This window comes from Ahaetulla prasina, chromosome 18 (genome assembly GCF_028640845.1).
Source record: "Ahaetulla prasina isolate Xishuangbanna chromosome 18, ASM2864084v1, whole genome shotgun sequence".
In the NCBI taxonomy this organism is placed as follows: Eukaryota; Metazoa; Chordata; class Lepidosauria; order Squamata; family Colubridae; genus Ahaetulla; species Ahaetulla prasina.
Genome location: NC_080556.1, coordinates 7,243,155 through 7,264,726, shown reverse-complemented (window position 1 = coordinate 7,264,726; position 21,572 = coordinate 7,243,155). Strand labels below are relative to the sequence as shown.

Below are 21,572 nucleotides of genomic sequence, written 5' to 3'. Positions count from 1 at the left end.
TGAAGCATGTTACTGCTAAGAATAGAAGCAATTACTTTTAACAGTGGTTTTATTTTTCCAAGAAACCAGATTCCTATTTTTTAAATTTTGCTTGGACGATCCCATCCAAGCAAAATATGGGTAGCAATACATGGTCCATCATCCTGGGCCACCTCTGGCAGTAAATGGGGAACTGTAGTCCAAGACATTTGAGATTACCAGGGCAATTTTGGGGCTGAAGACCATATAACAGGATCTGGTATGCTAATTATTATGCTGATATATGCTAATAAACAAGCCAGCCAGGCTTGGAGGGGCTAACTACAAATCCCATCATCCCTGCCCCTTTGCCCAGCTTTAATCCTTGTTTCTGTACATCAAGACCTTCTTTCAAATTGCTACGATCTCAACAGGGATTTTAAAAAGCGAAGCTGAATTGGAAACAAGCATTTATTTCGGCAGAATTCCACTTTATTCCATCGATTTTATTCTGGCTTTTGTCTAAGACACCGTAAGAATGTCTTTACAAAAACAAAAACAAAAAAATAGAAAATAAAAGCTAAAACTGGGCATCTACAGAAATGGCCAAAGGTTTAGAGACTCCCTCTATGTAGCTTTCATTGGGTTTCTGTCCTCTAGGCGTTATAGGACGAAGACGAGACGGAGCCCCCATGGCCCGTCCAGTTGGTGTGAACGAATTCGCCCGGTTTCGACAACAGCTCGTAGGTGTGGGCCCCGAAATAATCCCGCTGCGCCTAAGAGAGAAAACGCACAACGTGTTGAGTTGACAACTTGAGGCTTAAGAGAGTTCACGACGAAAGAACTAATACTGATCAAGATTGCATTCGCACAACCACTGTTGCAAGCCAAAATTGACCACATGGTGGCTTCCAAGAGGTCGGTTTCTAGTCCCAGAATTCGTAGCTGGTTAAGGAATTCTGGGAATTGAAGTCCACGCCTCTGAAGGATGCTCTGCAGCTTTCCAAGTGGGATTGTAGATTTACTATGCTGTACTATTCTGTCTTTTACTTTTGCGTTTCTCCCCCCCACGCCCTCTTTTTGTGGGATAATAATTAGACTCACAAAAGCACGCTGCAAACAAAGGAAACAAAATTTCCCAAAATATAATTACGCTTCTAGCGAGAATCAGAGTTAAGCTGGGATTCAACAAGCTGTGGGTGGCGAAAAAAGAAATTAGAAATCAAAATGAGTTTTAACGTCAGACTCCACTTGTAAGTTTACTCACTTGAATCAGGTTAGCGGGCAAAGTGCCATGTCTGTACCCATCGTAAAACGCTAACGCTGTGGTGAAACAGGGCATCGGGATTCCCACCTGGACCCCGGTGCTAATTGTACGTCGCCACGAGTCCTTGGGAAAAGACAAAAGTGCACAAAAAGTTAGTTTTAAGATGGGCGGACTTCAAGTCCCAGGATTCCCAGCCCAGGAATGTCTTCATGAAGTTACCCACCTGACAATTCTCCATTGCCTTCTTAAAAAAGACATCTAGGAGTAAATTTTGCAGGTCGGGGGTTCGGTCAAAAGCGTCTTTGATTTTGCCCAAGAAAACACTGCGCAGGAGATATATAAAAATAGCCATTTAAGAAATATTGAAATGAATTAAGGTGGACGCATCAGAATGTTAAACCGATGAGGAATTTAATTTGGTTGGTATTTGGTGCCAAAGTGGATTAGGAAGAATCAAGTTCTGTATTGATCTCGAAACATTTTCCCAGATTCAGATTTATTCAGGGCTGTAGGTGGAGAATGATGAGTTTGAATTTAATGAATGATGAGAATGAATTTAAAAGAAACGACTCTGCATATTATGATAAAATTCTGCTCCTGGATTTGTACATTCCTTTCTGGGGTCTCAACTGACGTAAATAGTATTCAAAGTTACGAATATTTTGACCACTTTACAGATTAACAGAATTGAAAGGGAGAATATATATATTCAAGAATATATATAGCATATGTACCAAGACAAATTCCTTGTGTGTCCAATCACACTTGGCCAATAAATATTCTATTCTATTCTATTCTAAGACTCCAAGATCCCTCTCACAGTTACTGCTGTTAAGCCTGGTTTCACCCAGTCTATATGTGTACTTTTGGTTTTGTCTTGCCTAAGTGTAGGATTTAGAAATTTGAAACCAGAGATTTTCAGAAAAGGAACTTTTGCCATCTTAATCTGGCTTTCTTCTATCTTTTATCTATTTGGAAAATTTATACTGTCGCCTATTGACACATGACAACTCTTCAATTTTCTTTAACCCTTGTGGAATGGTGTTGGCAGCATTTTGACAATGTTTCCAGAATGTTTGACCGGAATGGTTAGTCTGAGTGGTACTCAGAGTTTTTGCCCATCCTCCAATAATTTTCCTGTTTCTGGCTTACCTCCTGATGATGCAGCCTCCACGCCACATCAATGCAATTGCGCCATAATTTAAGGTCCAGCCAAACTCCTTGGCGGCTTGTCTCAGTAACATGAAGCCCTGGGCATAGGAAATGATCTTGGAAGCATAGAGGGCCTACATGAAGGACAAAAGTTAGAGAATAGCATGGATGTACAATATAATCCATAGTGTGTTTTAAGCCATGATGATCCATAACCAAAATAAAGGACTTTGATTCTGACTACACACAGTTTGCAAAGCAAGCCATCAATGAACGGCTTGCACATCTTACTAAGAAATGATTAATTCACAAATTATGCTGAATAACCCGTCCCCCCAAACTAGCCACCTTATGATTCAGAGTGATGGCAAACCAAGATTTAGGAAGAACCTCAGCAAAAATTAGGTCTGGGGTATCTTCAGATCATAAAACAGTTTGTCCTATAAAACAAAACACTTTGCTGAGCCACAAACCAGACCATCTTTCCTCAATGATGCCCTTCAGATATTTAAGATTATAATCTTTACTTTAGTCTACCACTAGATGGCAGCGGAGAACCGCAGAAACATCTAATTACTGCCACCATGTGGTCCTCCAGAGTTCTGCAGCTGAGATAAAACATGCCTCTAAATTTCAGCATAATATGGAATCAACGAGTTATGGAGAGAATCACATTGGGGAAGGCTTGTTGGATTTGTGTTCCAGCCCAAATCCCTCTTACAATCACTTTCATTAAATACCAAAGCTCCAAAAGAGATCAGGCCCGCTGACAGCAAAAGCTGTTAACTCACTTTACGAATGTCCTCCAGAAACTCTGCCTTATTCCCACGAAACGCCTGTGCTTTGGGACCGCTCAAAACTTTGCTGGCTTGCACCCTTTCGTCCTTGAGCGAAGACAAACAGCGGGCAAAAACAGCCTCTCCTTTTTGAAGGAAGAAACAAAAAACCCAAATTATTCCTGACCACTCCAAGTTAAAGACCAAAACTCCATCGCCTACACCAACGGCAATTTCAAACAGAACAGGGCTGCATTTCAAAAAGCAACTCGATTTACCCTACTAAGGAAAGGCATTAAAAAGAAATTGGAAACACAACCGAGCCGGATAATCAAATTACAAACAATAACACATATGCTTTCTTGCTAAAATTTGTTTCAGGTTCATTTGCAGCTATGTTGTCGCAGCGAAAGGGAAATAAAACCTAGCTTAATCTTTTTTGCTATAAATTTAGAATAATAATAATAATAGCCTCCAGTTAAAATATATACACAAAAAGAGTGGTTTACAACAGGGATCCCCAACCATGGGGCCACGGTACCGGTCCGTGGCCTGTGATGAACTGGGCTGCGAGGTGAGCAGCAGGAAGTGAAACTATGCATGTGTGGGATCTAGGTTGGGCACGCCTCCTTCCCACCCACCCCCTAACTATCTTCCACGAAACCGGTTCAAACAGGACCACCGGTTTATACCACTGGCTCAATCACTTCATTTAAAAGCTAAGTTGGTTCGTCCAGGTTAAGCTGCTATTTTTTTCAAGTTTGTTAGCTTTTATCAGCCTGTGATGGTTTACAATTCCTTCTCTCTCCGGTGCATCGTCATAAGGGGATCCATTCAGGACCCAATGTGTAAACATGTCTTTCCATCTCCCTAAATCACTTAAAAAAAAAAAAACCTCCTGCAGATTTATGTTCTTTGCAGTCAGGAACATTCATTTCCTCCATGCCAGCAAATGGCTCCTTTGCTGAGGAAGTATGAATCATCATCTTTCAGGAACCTGCAAGTCATGCTGATAACAGGTGGGGAAAAAAAACCAACCCCAACAATAGAAATTCACCTGTTTGGGAGCCCAGCCTCTCCAAATGGCAACATGCCCTTTCTCAAGCAGGCCAGAATTATTTTGGAGGTATTTGAACGAGGGGTGGAGAAAGAAACTAAACAAATCTCCCCAAAAATTGGCTGTGTCCCCAAAAAAAAGAATAGAAGGAGGCAAGTGTTAATCAGAGGAAGATTTAAAAAGTTTATAGGGAAATCGCATTTCCTTAATTGCAAAAGAGGTTGGCAAAATAGCAAATATGCAGAGCAAAAGTAAGTTTACCTATAAGAGTAACGGGAACCCCGTATTCCAAAGCAGAAATCGCTGTCCATTTTCCCGTTCCTTTCTGTCCGGCGCTGTCCCTGATTTTAGGAAGCAAGTGTTTTCCATCGGTGTCACGGAACTTCAAGATGTCAGCTGTGATTTCAATCAGGAAGGAATCCAGCTCCGTCTTATTCCACTCCTGGAACACCTGAGAAGGAAAGAGCCCCGCCCGGAGGTGGGAGGGGGAATCAGTCCTGCCTTTGCTGGGCCCAAGGAAATCTTCCATCACCAGTAAGTTTCTGGAAAGTATGTTTACCCAATTTAGAAGCGGTATCTAAGGACATGATGTGGCCATGATCAATCAATTAATCTAGTGTAGAAGCCGGGGTGGGGTGGGGTGGCGGGGGGGGTGGGGTAGGGTTGGACAAATTGACCTCCAAGGTCCCTTCCAGCTCTGTTATTCTGTGGACATGCTGGTCTGTGATCATCTCCAATATTTCCTTCTTTCCTTCTCTTCCTCCTCCTCTCCTTCTTCTCCTCCTCCTCACAATCCCCACTCCCTTCTAGCACTTAAGATGTTACCTAGTTGGGTCATGAAACATCTGCAAGAATGCAACCCAGCTCAGAGAGCACCAAGGACCTCACAGTCCACCTCCTCCTCCTCCTCCTCTTCCTCCTCCTTATAGGGTCTCCTGTGCAGGTGGCTGGACTGGAAGCCCTCCAAATTCCCTTCCAATTATGTTGTTCTGTATTCTATTCTATTATTCCTTCCTCCCTCCCTCCCTCTTCCTTCCTCCCTTCCTTCTCCCTCCCCCTTCCTTCCTTGTCTTTTCCTTTCCTTCCTCTTCCCCTCCGTTTATTCTTCTTTCCATTTATCTTTCCTTCCTCCCTTCCATTTAGCCCTCCTTCCTTTCTGCTACCAGGGAGGGGAGCGGAGGGAGAAGACGCTGCCTAGGGAACGGTCAGATAAGCGAGGCCGTAGCTCTCAGCTGCAATAATGGACAGAAAAAGAAACTCAAGAGAGGTTCCCCCTTAAGTTAGATTTGTACTTTCGGATTTGTTAACGCCGCCTTAGAATAAACCAAGTCAGCCTGGTTGTATTTCTCCTTCATCCTACTTGGGAAGGCACAAATGGCCCATCTATCCATCGAGCCAAGTCATGTCAGAATGGCCTCCCTTCTCTCCCGAATCATTTAGACCAGGGGTCTGCAAACTTGGCTCTTTTAAGACTTGTGGACTTCAACTCCCAGAGTTCCAGCTGGCTGAGGAACTCTGGGCGTTGAAGTCCACAAGTCTTAAAAGAGCCACGTTTGCAGACCCCTGATTTAGACCTTACAACAACCCACTCCTGGCTCCGTTCCCAACTGCGTCTCTGCCTCACCTTGGACATCTCGTCGTGGTCCATGGCCAGCACGTCTTTCATGAGGTGGTAAGCCTCGCAGATCAGCTGCATGTCACCGTACTCGATCCCGTTATGTACCATCTTCACGAAATGCCCAGCCCCTTCATCTCCCACCTGTCGGACACAACAAAGAAGGAAACACGTCAGAGGGCATCATCCTTTTTTTTTTCATCCGGTTCAGGACCCGCTCGTGAATAAGATGCAAGCTGAAGAAAATGAATCAACTCTGAGAGCAACAGTCACAAGAGTGCGTGGCTGGTGCTCAAATTTGAATCGGTATCTCCATCTTGCAAAAATGCAACCCAGCTAAAAGAAAAACAGAAGTAGCAATAGCAATAGCGTTCAGACGTATATACCGCTTCACAGTGCTTTTACAGCCCTCTCTAAGCGGTTTACAGAGTCAGCCTGTCGTCCCCAACGATCTGGGTCTTCATTTGATCGACCTTGGAAGGATGGGAGGCTGAGTCAACCATGAGCCAGTCGGTCAGAATCGAACTGTTGGGCAGTGGGCAGAGTTAGCCTGCAATACTGCATTCTAAGCACAAGGAAGGAAGGAAGGAAGGAAGGAAGGAAGGATAAGAATAGCACTTATATACCGCTTCACAGTGCTTTCCAGCCCTCTCTAAGCGGTTTACAGAGTCAGCCTGTTGCCCCCAACAATCTGGGTCTTCGCCTGACCCACCTCGGAAGGATAAAAAGCTAAGTCAATCGTGAGCCAGTCGGTCAGGATCGAACTGCTGGCAGTGGGCAGAGTTAGCCTGCAATACTGCAATCTAACTGGAAGGAGGGAGAGAGGGAGGAATAGCACTTAGACTTATATACCGCTTCACTTATAGCCCCCTTTAAGCGGTTTACAGAGTCAGCCTCTTGTCCCCAACAATCTGGGTCCTGATTTTACCCATCTCGGAAGGATGGAAGGCTGAGTCAACCTTGAGCCTGGTGAGCCAAATTGCAGGCAACTGGCAGTCAGCAGAAGTAGCCTGCAGTACTGCCCTCTAACCACTGCGTCATAGAAATTGAGAAAGTTCTATGTTAAAGAAAGCAGGACAAAGGACCACGTGACTTCCCATTCCTAGCCCAACCTTCATCCACAAATGCTTCACCTAGAATTACGAGATGTCAGAGTGACCACATATCTTTTACTTGGTTGTCCTCATTTCTTTCCTTTTTTTTTCCATCCGGTTCAGGACCCGCTCGTGAATAAGATGCAAGCTGAAGAAAATGAATCAACTCTGAGAGCAACAGTCACAAGAGTGCGTGGCTGGTGCTCAAATTTGAATCGGTATCTCCATCTTGCAAAAATGCAACCCAGCTAAAAGAAAAACAGAAGTAGCAATAGCAATAGCATTCAGACGTATATACCACTTCACAGTGCTTTTACAGCCCTCTCTAAGCGGTTTACAGAGTCAGCCTCTTGCCCCCAACGATCTGGGTCTTCATTTGATCGACCTTGGAAGGATGGGAGGCTGAGTCAACCATGAGCCAGTCGGTCAGAATCGAACTGTTGGGCAGTGGGCAGAGTTAGCCTGCAATACTGCATTCTAAGCACAAGGAAGGAAGGAAGGAAGGAAGGAAGGAAGGAAGGAAGGAAGGAAAAATAAGAATAGCACTTATATGCCGCTTCACAGTGCTTTCCAGCCCTCTCTAAGCGGTTTACAGAGTCAGCCTGTTGCCCCCAACAATCTGGGTCTTCGCCTGACCCACCTCGGAAGGATAAAAAGCTAAGTCAATCGTGAGCCAGTCGGTCAGGATCGAACTGCTGGCAGTGGGCAGAGTTAGCCTGCAATACTGCAATCTAACTGGAAGGAGGGAGAGAGGGAGGAATAGCACTTAGACTTATATACCGCTTCACTTATAGCCCCCTTTAAGCAGTTTACAGAGTCAGCCTCTTGTCCCCAACAATCTGGGTCCTCATTTTACCCACCTCGGAAGGATGGAAGGCTGAGTCAACCTTGAGCCTGGTGAGCCAAATTGCAGGCAACTGGCAGTCAGCAGAAGTAGCCTGCAGTACTGCCCTCTAACCACTGCGTCATAGAAATTGAGAAAGTTCTATGTTAAAGAAAGCAGGACAAAGGACCACGTGACTTCCCATTCCTAGCCCAACCTTCATCCACAAATGCTTCACCTAGAATTACGAGATGTCAGAGTGACCACATATCTTTTACTTGGTTGTCCTCATTTCTTTCCTTTTTTTTTCGATCAGGCCCTCTGAGGTTGTAGGGCAAGACAAGTTGTCCTCGACTTACAACCATTCATTTAGTGACCGTTCAGAACGCACTGAAAAACGCGATGTAGGGCCGTTTTTCACACTTAACGACCATTTTTGAAGAAGCTCCACAGTCAGGTGATCAAAATCCGGGCGCTTGGCAACAGGTATGTATTTATGACGGTTCTGAAGTCCATCACCATTTGCGACCTTCCCAGCTGGGTTTCCAACAAGCAAAGTCAATGGAAGGGAGCCAGATTTGCTTTAGCGACATGGTTCACTCAACGACCGCAGTGAGCGGCTTAACAACGGTGACAAAAAAGGCGATAAAATGGGGCAAAACTCACTTAATTGCCCCCACTTAGCAACAAAAACTGGGAGCTCAATGGTGGCCGTAAGTCGAGGACGACCTGTATGAAATTTGAAGGGCTTCAGGGGAAAGACTCACCCAGTCACAACATGGTTCCCCAGTTCCTACTTTGGCTGCGATGCTCTGAAATATTGTCTTGATGTGAGGCCTGCAAAGGAAGAAAGCAGGGACAGGTGTTAGTAAAATGTACTCAACTACCTCCTCCTCCTCCTCTTCCTTCTTCTCCTTCTTCTTCTCCTTTTTCTTCTTCTGCTTCTCCTTCTCGTCATCTTCTTCCTCCTTCTCCTCCTTTTTCTTCTTCTGCTTCTCCCACTTTCTCCTTCTCCTTCTTCTCCTCCTCCTCCTCATCTTCTTCCTTTCTCCTCTTCCTCCTCCTCCTCCTTCTTATGCCACATCTGTCATCGGACATTGGCGGTCATGTTGGCGATCCTATTTTTGTCAACAACCGCACGAAAAAGTGCTGCTGAGTTGTCCAAACCAATCACTTAGGTTTTGAAGCCATGATGTTCTTCTTCTGCCTGGACCTCATTTGCTTTCAATCTTTCCTTGGAGGATTAAGTGAAGGATGCAATATTTTTCCGGGTGTCTCATCACATGTCCGAAATAGTCTAACTTTCACTTTTTTAATGGTTTTGATGATTTCCCTTGGCTTTCCCAGGCGGCTTATCACCTCCTCATTTCTGATTTTGTCAACCCAACTTATACGGAACAGCCGCCTGAAATGGACATTTCAAATGCTTCTAAGTCTCTTCGAGTGGTTTTGTGTCAAGAGTCCGACTCTCCACTCCGTAGAGCAGGATAGAAAAGATGCAGCGACTGACAAGCCGCATTTTCAGTCTTAGGCTTATGCCGTGACTGCAAAAGACCTTTTTCATTTTGAAGAATTGCTGTTCGAGCTTTCTCTATCCTTGTCTTTCCTTCAATGCTCATGTCCCAGCTTTCATCTAAATTAGAACCGAGGTACGTGATCCTTTCAACTTTTTCTAGTGGTATTCCTTCCGAAATTATCGGAGGTAAATTAATAGGTTGTTTGCTGACGACCATGATCTTGGTTTTTGAGGTGTTAAAACTTCAAGCCATATTTTTCAGATATTTTACATTTTTTACATTTTTACATTTACATTTTACATTTCTGTGAATGTATATTTCTGTGACTCTGTTGATGAGGAACTGAAGCAGTGATGAAATCCTACAGGTTCACGCCGGTTCGTGCGAACCGGTAGTAAAAAAAAAAAGCTTTTTGTGTGAACTGGTATTTCCAATGATCAGCTGTGCCGCGCGCTTTATATTCGTTAAAATGCAAGAAATCCTGCTTTCTAGCAAATCTAAATCGTGCAGCACAGCTGTTCCCCCCCCCCACTGTTCTACTTACCTTGTTAAGCGTCCTTTTTCCGCATGCAGCACATGTTTGGTGCGCACTGCGCATGCGCAGGCAGCGATCCAGTGGCAAACCGCGGAGGAGTTCACCACTGTACTGAAGGTCTTCATGCTTACTGGCAAGCAGAACTATGTCATCAGCATATCTTAACTCAACTCCTGCCAGCCTCTAATTCCTAGCAGCCTTAAGATAAAGGGCGAGGGAATAGTTATCGCAATCGTCTGAACTACATACCATGCTTCTTTCGCTCCCCCTGGCATAAGAGAGGGTCCGTATCGGGCTCCTTCTTCACCCCCACTTACTCCACTCCCCACAAACAGGATCCCCTTTTCCTTGAGTTCCTTGCAGCGTCTCTAAAAGGGAAGGAAAAAAGGGGCAGAGAAAAGGAGAAAAAAAGAGGATAGTAAGGAGAAACTAATTTTGCGAACTTAGAATGAAGCATTTATCTCTGTAAATTATAAACGACGATGGAGATTCTCGGTCCTCCAGGTCACGGTTGTCTCAAAGGTGCTTTTTTCAAGAGGCAACTAGACTTTCTGGTTTGACTTTGAAGACGTTTCGCTTCTCATCCAAGAAGCTTCTTCAGCTAAACGTCTTCGAAGAAAAACCGGAGAGTCCAGTTGCTTCTCTTTATAAACCGGGGAAGATGGCTGAGATCCTGCTCATCTCCTATATCCCTGGAAGTTTGTTGGGCTTAAGGAAAAGGAACTTTTCTAAAAAAAGAAAAGAAAAGAAAAGAACAAAGCAGCTGAAATCTTGAATTTCCTGAGCTTGGCTTAGTGGAGGTGGGCTTGTCCAACAAGGACTCAAAGCTGTTCAACCAAAGAGACCTTCTGTCAACTCGCAAAGGATCCCTGAGTTGCCATAGGCAAGGGGAATGGGAAAATGGCAAAGCAGCACGGCAGCCAAAAACAAAAGCACATTCCAGACATAACTCTCTTAAGGCTGTCTCCCAGGGCTACCCACAGTGTGCAGGAGGGGAGTGATCTCTACAACCCGTGAAATTGCTCTGTTGGCGAATGTGATTGATGACACACCCTGGGGGGAGGGGGAGAAACAGGGTCAAGATTGGGTCGTAAATTACATGGGGTCAGAGTTGGCTTCACTTGGAACATGTAATAAATGTTAATAAATAACTGGATTTCTTTTGAAGCTTGGCTTGAAGCTCATGATTTAATTAGGGCAGCCGTTGGAATCCTGACACCTTCTTTTGAAAAAGACGAAAGCAGATTCTAAACAATTCGATATTTTTCAAGTGAGACGAGCCCAGAATACAGGTTCATTTCTGAGAAGTTTCCCCCCTCAAAAAAATCCAAGGAAGAATTAGCTAGCAGAGACCTACTGTGGTATCTCTGTACTCCGAATTTCCTCCATCGATAATGATATCCCCACGAGAAAGCAGCGGCACCTGAAAACACAAGGAGGACATTTTTTGTGGATCAGCTAAAAAGACCAAGTTACGTGATCCCCTTTTTGCAACCTTCTGACAAGCAAAGTCAACGAGGAGGCCAGATTCACTGAGCCACTGTGTGACTAACTTAACAACCGCAGTGATTTGCTTAAGAACTGTGGCAAAACAGGTCATAAGATGGGGAGTAAAACCCTCTTAAAAAAATATCTCGCTCAGCAATGGAAATTTTGGGCTTAACTGTGGTTGTAAGTCGAGGATTTCCGATGAAATGAAGCAGCATAAGGAAAATAGGGAGAAGCTGTAATACATGTAGAACAAGCCACAATTGTTGGTCCCAAGTGTCAACTCGCAAAGCATCCTGGCCTGCTCTAAATTGTCATAGGCAAGAGGAATGGGAAAATGGCAAAGCAGCACGGCAGCCAAAAACAAAAGCACATTCCAGACATATCTCTCTCAAGGCTGTCTCCCAGGGTTACCCACAGCAGCCGGAGGGGAGTGACCTCTACAACCCGCGAAATTGCTCTGTTGGCGAATGTGACTGATGACACACCCTGGGGGGAGGGGGAGAAACAGGGTCAAGATTGGGTCGTAAATTACATGGGGTCAGAGTTGGCTTCACTTGGAACATGTAATAAATGTTAATAAATAACTGGATTTCTTTTGAAGCTTGGCTTGAAGCTCATGATTTAATTAGGGCAGCCGTTGGAATCCTGACACCTTCTTTTGAAAAAGACGAAAGCAGATTCTAAACAATTCGATATTTTTCAAGTGAGACGAGCCCAGAATACAGGTTCATTTCTGAGAAGTTTCCCCCCTCAAAAAAATCCAAGGAAGAATTAGCTAGCAGAGACCTACTGTGGTATCTCTGTACTCCGAATTTCCTCCATCGATAATGATATCCCCACGAGAAAGCAGCGGCACCTGAAAACACAAGGAGGACATTTTTTGTGGATCAGCTAAAAAGACCAAGTTACGTGATCCCCTTTTTGCAACCTTCTGACAAGCAAAGTCAACGAGGAGGCCAGATTCACTGAGCCACTGTGTGACTAACTTAACAACCGCAGTGATTTGCTTAAGAACTGTGGCAAAACAGGTCATAAGATGGGGAGTAAAACCCTCTTAAAAAAATATCTCGCTCAGCAATGGAAATTTTGGGCTTAACTGTGGTTGTAAGTCGAGGATTTCCGATGAAATGAAGCAGCATAAGGAAAATAGGGAGAAGCTGTAATACATGTAGAACAAGCCACAATTGTTGGTCCCAAGTGTCAACTCGCAAAGCATCCTGGCCTGCTCTAAATTGTCATAGACAAGGGGGATGGGAAAACAGCGAAGGAGCATGGCAGCCAAAAACAAAAGCACATTCTAGACATGTCTCTCTCAAGGCTGTCTCCCAGGGTTACCCACAGCAGCCGGAGGGGAGTGACCTCTACAACCCATGAAATTGCTCCATTGGGGAATGTGACTGATGACACACCCTGGGGGGGAGGGGGCAAACAGGGTCAAGTCTGGGCCGTAAATTACATGGGGTCAGAGTTGGCTTCACTAATAAAGTTCCTAATAAATAACTGGATTTCTTTTGAAGCTTGGCTCGAGGCTCACGATTTAATTAGGGCATCCGTCGGAAACCTAACACCAAGGTGTCCACACAGCCTCTTTCGGCCACTCCTATTTATTTGCTAGGTCCAAATATCAAGTCCAAACCAGCATTACAAGGGGCAGCTGGCATCTCAGAGGGGTTTCCTTACCAACTTGTTGATGAAGTCATCCACGGCGCTTCCGGCCTTGACCAGAAGCATGACACGACGGGGTTTTTTCAACGTTGAGACCATTTCCTCTAAGGAGTGAGCTCCAATCACTTTGGTGCCCTTGGCCTCGTTGGCAAGGAAATCGTCCACCTTGGAAACCGTCCGGTTAAAAGCACATACCTGGGCGACGAAAGGAAGAAGCGGTTGGAGAAGAAACCAAAAACTTCAGCAATGCTATTATTTAAAAAAGGCTCGTTTTTCCTTGCTTTCTTGTGGCAGACTAGGAAAATCTTTCCTGAACGAACAACTGCATTTTCCTATCTTCCCTTTCTCCTGGCAAATATATATATATATTTATTGCTCATTTGCTGAATTATATTTATTTATGAGTTAGTTACACAGGAACAAAATGATTACTTTTTGCGTGATTTGTGCCCTCTGCTTCACAATCACACTGCAGGCTCAGCTGCAGAACGATTGATTGAGGAGAGAGCTCGAGGAAGTGAGTCAAGCTACATTTTACAGATAAATCTTCCAAGGCAAGAGAATTTTTAAAGGATTTTTAAAGGATTTCCTCTTTGTTTTTGTTTTTCTTAAATAGCATCCTCTTTATTATAAAGCCAATAGGAAAATGATTATTGATTTTCACGGCTTATATTCTTTAATCCGGCCATAACAATGCTATCAGATGCCTAAAACCAGGATTGAAAAGCTACAATTGACGCAGAAGAAAAAGATGTTTATAAAAGAATTAATAACCTATGGTGGAATGTATCACACAAGTTGTGAAGCCACATCTCACAGACATCTGATCTGAGGAATGGCCACAGGGGTGGGCTTCAAAAATTTTAGCAAGGGGTTCTCTGCCCGGCTGCTGGATGGGTGTGGCCATGGTGGGCGTGGCCTAGTCAGCCTTCTGCACCACAGCCGGAGTGCGGGAAGGCGTTTTTGCCCTCCCCAGGCTCTGGAGGCCGTTTCTGGCCTTCCCGAACTTCTGGTAGGTTCTTTTTTTACCCTCCCCGAGCCTCCGCACGCGCCCTGCACTTACCTGTATCCAAAACGGGCCATGTGGGGACTCCTGGGAGGGGTGGGCGGGGGCCAGCCAGGAGTGGGATTTGGGGGTTGTCCGAACTGCACAGAATCTTAGCTAGAGGTTCTCCCGAACCCCTGCGAACCCCCAGCAGCCCCACCCCTGGATGTCCAGTTTCTGCCTCTCGCATAACATTTTGCACCGAATCTTTGCAACTTAAGGCTTACTCACCACAAAACCATGATCATTCATATTGAGGATGAGATTCTGACCCATGACCGCCAGGCCAATCAACGCAATATCTGCCCTGCAAAAAAAGAAGTATAGAAAAACGATGTTTAGATGGCAAATTTGGTTCCAAAAATGAGATCTCATCCCTCTGTGGCCGGCAGCCTGTGAAATGTCCTTAGGTTACCCAAGCAAGTAAGCCCAGCTACAAAAGCAGCAGCCCTGCAATTAGTAGCAAATTATTCGTAAATTATCTTTCTGCAAGGTGCCCAGTTTGATGGCTAATAGCAGCACTTTTTGTTTGGAGTAGTACCATAAAATTATATATCGATGGCAAGATAATTTAACCAAGAATGTAATGCTTTTCAACCTTTGTTTGAGAGATAAAAGCGGGTTTTTTCGTGGAATTCTAGATTTTAGGCCAAATTCCTGCAGTCTGCGCCGAACAGTCCTTGCGCTCAACTTCACATTGCATTGCGCCATTTCGTCTTGGATGCACCCAGGTGATTTTTTCCCGTCACGCAGGCACAGTCTCTTAATCCTTCTATCATCACTTGCTGTTGTGCACCTTTTCCTGCCTTTACCAGTGTGGTTTTCTAGTGACTGAGTCTTCTTATACCTCTTCAAAAACTTAGAAATGCCACCTTTGGTTAAGTTTCCACCGATTTTCCTTCTAATTTCTTCATAACTGCAGCCTTGTTCACTTAATAATACTATTTTACTTCGCTTGGTGGGCGACCAGTCAGCTCTTTGCGCCATTAATTTGATTACGTTTTACAAGCTCGCTAAATGAAAGAACGCAAAAAAAAAAAAAAGCCCCAACCAATTTGATAGCGATGACATAACACACTGACCAAATGTCTCCTCGAAGCTTCAATACATGACATCAATAACTGAATCCTACTGCGATCTGATTGGCTCATTGCCAAAACAAGATGGCACCTGATTGGCTCTCTAAGCACTCGTGCTCATTGGCTACAATCAGATGATGGAAAGCTACCTGATATCAACCTAAGCAAGCTGTGCTTCCTTTTTCTGGTTATCTGGCTATAACTTTTCATAGAATACAGATAACTGAACACACTTCGTTGCATTAGGTTCTTGATTAAATTATCTTTCCACTGATATATCGTTTTATGGCACTACTGCAAAAAAAAGGGGAGTTATCAGCCATCAAACCTCGAAAATACACTTTTCCCAAAAGGTTTCCACAATTCTGACCACTGCTGTATATGGGTATTACATTTATGTATTATATTATAAGCATTGCTTCTCACCTTAGGCTTCCCACAGCAATCTGAACCTCACCCTAAATCACAGATCATGATTTGCAAGCCACAAGGGAGGGGGCAAAAAACACACTAACCCCATGATGGCGAACCTATGGCACGCGTGCCTAAAGTAGCACGCGGAGCCATGTCGCCTGGCACATGCGACGTCGGCTGTTCCTCTTCCAGGTTTCTGCCGCGCATGCGCATGTGACAATCGGCCGGCCTTTGTGCATGCGGAAACCGGAGGAGCTGTTCTGTGAGCATGCGCCTAGCTGATCGGCGCATGCACGGCAGTAACCAGAACAATTGCCAGCCAGCACGCATGCGCACGCCGGAAGCCAGAAATAAATTTTCCGGCACGCGCATGCCCCCTGGGTAATTCCGCTTCCTGGTTGCGGCCCAGACTCCCTTTTCAGCATTTGGTGCCAAGAAAGGTTCACCATCACTGCTCTAGGCCAAACAACCGAGTTTCATCAGAGACTGGAGTGCGCACACACACACACACACACACACACACACACGAGAATACTCATAAGAAGCAGTTCAAGATCAGGAAGGTTGCAAGTTGGCTTTGCTAAATGCTCATATCCCCAGAAGGCGGAGCTGGGTTGCAACAGCCTCTTGCCTTAAAGAGGAATCAGGAAGGAAATACGATTTCTTAATCCAGCCTATTTTTCTCTCTCTCTTCAGCCCTGGCACTCAGCTTGAAGTCAAAATCAGTGGTGGTATAAAGGTAAAAAGGTTCCCCTGGCACATCTGTGCTAGTCGTTCCCGATTCTAGGGGAGCGGTGCTCATCTCCGTTTCAAAGCCGAAGAGCCAGCGCTGTCCGAAGACGTCTCCGTGGTCATGTGGCCGGCACGACTCAATGCCAAAGGTGCACGGAACGCTGTTACTTTCCCACCAAAGGTGGTCCCTATTTTTATACTTGCATTTTTTTTAAAGTGCTTTCGAACTGCTAGGTTGGCAGAAGCTGGGACAAGTCATGGGAGCTCACCCCATTACACAGCAGCACTAGGGATTCGAACCGCTGAACTGCCGACCTTTCGATCGACAAACTCAGCATCTTAGCCACTGAGCCACCGCATCCCTTACACTGGATATAGCCCTGCAGAATTAAACTGAGTCAGCAGCAGAGATCAAGGAAGTGATGGGGAAAACATTGCAGGCAGAAATTCTTTTACTTCCCAGAAGTGAAGGAGATTATTTGCAGGGCGTAAACTATCGCCTGAGCTCAGAAAAATCAAGAAATTATGATTTTGTTTGTGTGAGGAAACTTTTCCTGTGCCTTATCCTAGCTTCTCTGCTTGGTGTTTCTTCTTTCCCTCTCAAGGAAAAACTTAAACTGATTTCATCCAGAGGCCCCGGGTGGATCAGTTGAAAAATTGACTTGGGTTTTGTCTCTCTCCTTGACCTGCAAACTGGCAGAGGCCACCCATTCCAGGGAGCAGCCATTACAATGCCTTGTGGCAATGAGTTCCACAGATTAATTGTTTTCTGTGAGGAAAAAAAGGGGGCTGTTTGAAATCATGTTCTTGCAATCATGTTCTTAATAAAGGAAAAAGTTAAGATTCTACTTTGATCCTTGCTTTTTACATATAATGATCACTGGCCTGCCAGGACCTCCTAATTCTATAGGTCACTTGAGTTTTCCACTAAAATAACTTCCTTTTTAGTTCCTCTCCTCTCCTGGCCACATTTTTTTTCTCTCAGGTTAACTAGGTTTGCTGAGCAGGTCATAACTTAACACCCACATCACAACACCTATCCAAACCATGATTGATGATCTATCCTGGCTGAAGCTCCACACTTCAGCCCCAAGCCCAGCCAAACCAGAGTTTATTTTTAGAACCAAACCAAGATTTGGCCACCATGGCAATCTTGTGTGGGGGAGAAATTGTCCTGAGGTAAATTTATTAAATTGACAGCTTCTGCCTCACTTTTTTTTTTTTACATGGAACGTTACATTTGAAGTGTGGCTTTGACAGCCAATGGGAAACTGTTGGGGGGGGAAACAGGCTGGAGGAAGAGCCAATAAAAGGAGCCCCAAATTGAACCACCTATCAGGTGAGAGCGAAGGTTTGGGGGTGAGTATATAAGGGGGGACCCCTGCTAAGACCAGGCTCAGAGCATCGGGGAAGGAGTTGCGGGTGAGGAAGAAGAAGAAAGAAGAATGGGAAGAACGAGACGGAAGACGTGAGGAAGAAAGAAGGCAGAACGAAGCACGCTGAGGGGAAAAGTCACTGCTCACCCCCAGAAGTCTGGGGCAAAGTAGCCCGCCTAACGAGGGGAGCGAATCAGGTGGAGGCACTGCCCACCTCAGAGGTCTGAGGCGAAGACGGCACCTGCTCCAGCAGGCAGGGGCCCGCCAAAAAAGCCCCCAATTTGGCGCTCTCCTCAGTCTCTTCAGGCCGCTGTCAGCCCGGGGTGGCGCCGCACGCAGCCTCCTCGTCTCCATCGCCTCAGCTGAGCCCGGCTTCCAGACCCAATAAGACGCTACAATACCCGCATCCTTGGCTCTGTCTGGTTCTTTTCTGAGGGGGAAAAGCGGGTGGGACAAGGCAGTCTGTGGGGACGGACAGACCGGGGGTGGGTGGGGATTTTGGCGTTTGTTTCGCTGGGTTCTTTTCGCCTCACGAGCGCCCGCGATGGTCCAATGCGCCTCGGTGGGTGGGTAGGCAGGGGGGTCTCTGGGCATGTGCCGAGCGCCGCCCCGCCTTCTTTCCTTCTCTTCCTCACCTTTCTCCCCCCCACGCTTGGTACCCGGCTCGGTGCGTAAAGGCGTGCGAAACGAAGGCGGCCAGGGGAGGCGACGCTTCTGCGCATGTCTGGGGAGATGGGAGGGGGTCCTCACGCCACCACCACCACCACCAAAGACCTCCGAGGTTGGGCGACTTACTCGGCCATGGCGACGGCAGGCAAGCAGACGGGCGAGCGAGCGGAGGAGGAAAAAAAGGGGGCTGTTTGAAATCATGTTCTTGCAATCATGTTCTTAATAAAGGAAAAAGTTAAGATTCTACTTTGATCCTTGCTTTTTACATATAATGATCACTGGCCTGCCAGGACCTCCTAATTCTATAGGTCACTTGAGTTTTCCACTAAAATAACTTCCTTTTTAGTTCCTCTCCTCTCCTGGCCACATTTTTTTTCTCTCAGGTTAACTAGGTTTGCTGAGCAGGTCATAACTTAACACCCACATCACAACACCTATCCAAACCATGATTGATGATCTATCCTGGCTGAAGCTCCACACTTCAGCCCCAAGCCCAGCCAAACCAGAGTTTATTTTTAGAACCAAACCAAGATTTGGCCACCATGGCAATCTTGTGTGTGGGGGGGGGGGGAGAAATTGTCCTGAGGTAAATTTATTAAATTGACAGCTTCTGCCTCACTTTTTTTTTTTTACATGGAACGTTACATTTGAAGTGTGGCTTTGACAGCCAATGGGAAACTGTTGGGGGGGGAAACAGGCTGGAGGAAGAGCCAATAAAAGGAGCCCCAAATTGAACCACCTATCAGGTGAGAGCGAAGGTTTGGGGGTGAGTATATAAGGGGGGACCCCTGCTAAGACCAGGCTCAGAGCATCGGGGAAGGAGTTGCGGGTGAGGAAGAAGAAGAAAGAAGAATGGGAAGAACGAGACGGAAGACGTGAGGAAGAAAGAAGGCAGAACGAAGCACGCTGAGGGGAAAAGTCACTGCTCACCCCCAGAAGTCTGGGGCAAAGTAGCCCGCCTAACGAGGGGAGCGAATCAGGTGGAGGCACTGCCCACCTCAGAGGTCTGAGGCGAAGACGGCACCTGCTCCAGCAGGCAGGGGCCCGCCAAAAAAGCCCCCCCCCCAATTTGGCGCTCTCCCTCAGTCTCTTCAGGCCGCTGTCAGCCCGGGGTGGCGCCGCACGCAGCCTCCCTCGTCTCCATCGCCTCGGCTGAGCCCGGCTTCCAGACCCAATAAGACGCTACAATACCCGCATCCTTGGCTCTGTCTGGTTCTTTTCTGAGGGGGAAAAGCGGGTGGGACAAGGCAGTCTGTGGGGACGGACAGACCGGGGGTGGGTGGGGATTTTGGCGTTTGTTTCGCTGGGTTCTTTTCGCCTCACGAGCGCCCGCGATGGTCCAATGCGCCTCGGTGGGTGGGTAGGCAGGGGGGTCTCTGGGCATGTGCCGAGCGCCGCCCCGCCTTCTTTCCTTCTCTTCCTCACCTTTCTCCCCCCCACGCTTGGTACCCGGCTCGGTGCGTAAAGGCGTGCGAAACGAAGGCGGCCAGGGGAGGCGACGCTTCTGCGCATGTCTGGGGAGATGGGAGGGGGTCCTCACGCCACCACCACCACCACCAAAGACCTCCGAGGTTGGGCGACTTACTCGGCCATGGCGACGGCAGGCAAGCAGACGGGCGAGCGAGCGGAGGAGGAAAAAAAAAAGGGCTGCTCTTCGCAGGCGAAGCTTCCCTCGGTCTGAGCCGGCCCACCTCTGCGGGGCGCCTCGCCCTTTAAAGGCGGCGCATGCCGGCCTCCCTCCCTCCTTCTCTTGACCACCCCACGGGGGAAGAGGGCTGGGCGTGGCGAAGAGAGGAGGAAAAGGAGGGCCTGGGATCGGCTCACCTTCGGCCCATCCCTCGGAGGGGGCCGCCTCCCCTGTCCGTAATCCATCCATCCATCCATGAATGAATGAAGGTGGACCCGGAAAAAGGCTCGGGGTTTGCAACGCGCGTCATGTTTTCTTGGCGTTACGCGGGGGATCGGGGCGCTTTCGCCGGGGACTAGAAATGGGGTCCGCGCGGCTTGGGTATCCTTGCCCGTATGGGGGGGGGGAGGGAGAGGAGGAGGAGGACGAGCGTTCCTTTTTCTCCCACCCCTTCACTCCTGCTGAAAACTCCCGAAAATCGTCTCATCTTTTTACTTTTCGGAAAAGTTGATTTGGCTTCCCGTGATGGGCTCAAAAAGCTGCTGTATAGGAAGGGGTCTCCAAGCGTGGCGACTTTTAAGACTTGTGGACTTCAACTCCCAGAATCCCTCAGCCAGCAAAGCTGTCAGTCAGCAAAGCAAAGCTGGCTGAGGGATTCTGGGAGTTGAAGTCCACAAGTCTTAAAAGTCGCCAAGCTTGGAGATCTCTTGCTATATAGTATCTTTCTCCCTGCTTATTCATCCACCGCCCACCCATCTCTAAGCGTCTGTTTCACCTAACATCCAGCCAGCCGATGGTGAAATCCACATTTTTTTCCCTACCGCTTCTGCGGGCGTGGCTTGGTGGAAGTGGCAGGGGGCGGATATTGCAAAATCCCCATTCCCTCCCCACTCCTGGGGGAAGGATGCTGCAAAATCCCCATTCCCTCCCCACTCCTGGGGGAAGGATGCTGCAAAATCCCCATTCCCTCCCCACTCCTGGGGGAAGGATGCTGCAAAATCCCCATTCCCTCCCCACTCCTGGGGGAAGGATGCTGCAAAATCCCCATTCCCACCCCACTCCTGGGGCCAACTGTTCAAAATTTCTGCTGCCGGTTCTCCAGAACCTGTTGGATTTCACCCCTGCATCCATCCATCCATCTTTATTTATTTAGTCACAACAATATATATAAGTATTATACAGAAAAGATTATATAGTGTATAAACATATATATGAGTAAATAATAGGAGGAATAAGCATATATGTATATAAGAAAAGAAAAACAATAGGACAGGAACAGTAGGCACGTTTGTGCTCTTATGCACGCCCCTTGAAGGTAGGAACAGGAGAGGAGACTTAAAAGACCTGAAGAAGCTTCTTGGATGAGAAGTGAAACGTCTTCAAAAACAAAAAAAAACAGGGGAATCCAGTGGCCTCTTGAAAAAAGCACCTTTGGGATAACCATCACCTGGATGACTGAGAATCTCCGTAGACTTAATAGTGGTTTTTCTTTCTATTCTGGCTGCCGTGAGTCCCCTCCCGCCCTTCAGGTCCATGGGGACCCTCAATTCATCCCCATCAGAAAAAAGGAGAAATCCACCAACTTCTAAAGTCTCGGGGTTTTTTTTTCCAGCCCAAATTCAGGATAGCGCAAACCTCATACCAACAATATTGCCTCCCTTTGTGTTTGTTTTCCTCCAG

At 46.6% G+C, this 21,572-nt stretch overlaps 1 protein-coding gene across 3 annotated transcripts; it reads right to left on the bottom strand.

Annotated features, from left to right (window-relative positions):
* Nucleotides 1–415: 415 nt before the first annotated feature.
* Nucleotides 416–20,005, bottom strand: PGD (phosphogluconate dehydrogenase). 3 transcript variants are annotated; one of them, XM_058161279.1, is made up of 13 exons: nt 19,851–20,005; nt 14,227–14,302; nt 12,966–13,145; nt 11,152–11,217; nt 10,044–10,162; nt 8,510–8,579; nt 5,835–5,969; nt 4,472–4,661; nt 3,169–3,299; nt 2,378–2,511; nt 1,449–1,548; nt 1,226–1,348; nt 416–734 (listed from the first exon to the last, which is right to left on the bottom strand). In XM_058161279.1, the coding sequence occupies exons 1-13, from the start codon at nt 19,856–19,858 to the stop codon at nt 615–617; spliced, it is 1,452 nt and encodes a 483-aa protein (XP_058017262.1). In that variant the 5' UTR covers nt 19,859–20,005; the 3' UTR covers nt 416–614. The 3 variants fall into 3 exon arrangements, with proteins under 3 accessions (XP_058017262.1, XP_058017261.1, XP_058017263.1); XM_058161278.1 differs by lacking the exon at nt 11,152–11,217 and adding an exon at nt 12,076–12,141 and having other exon boundaries at nt 19,851–20,004; XM_058161280.1 differs by lacking the exons at nt 11,152–11,217; nt 19,851–20,005 and adding exons at nt 12,076–12,141; nt 18,392–18,449.
* Between the last annotated feature and the right edge of the window lie 1,567 nt (nt 20,006–21,572).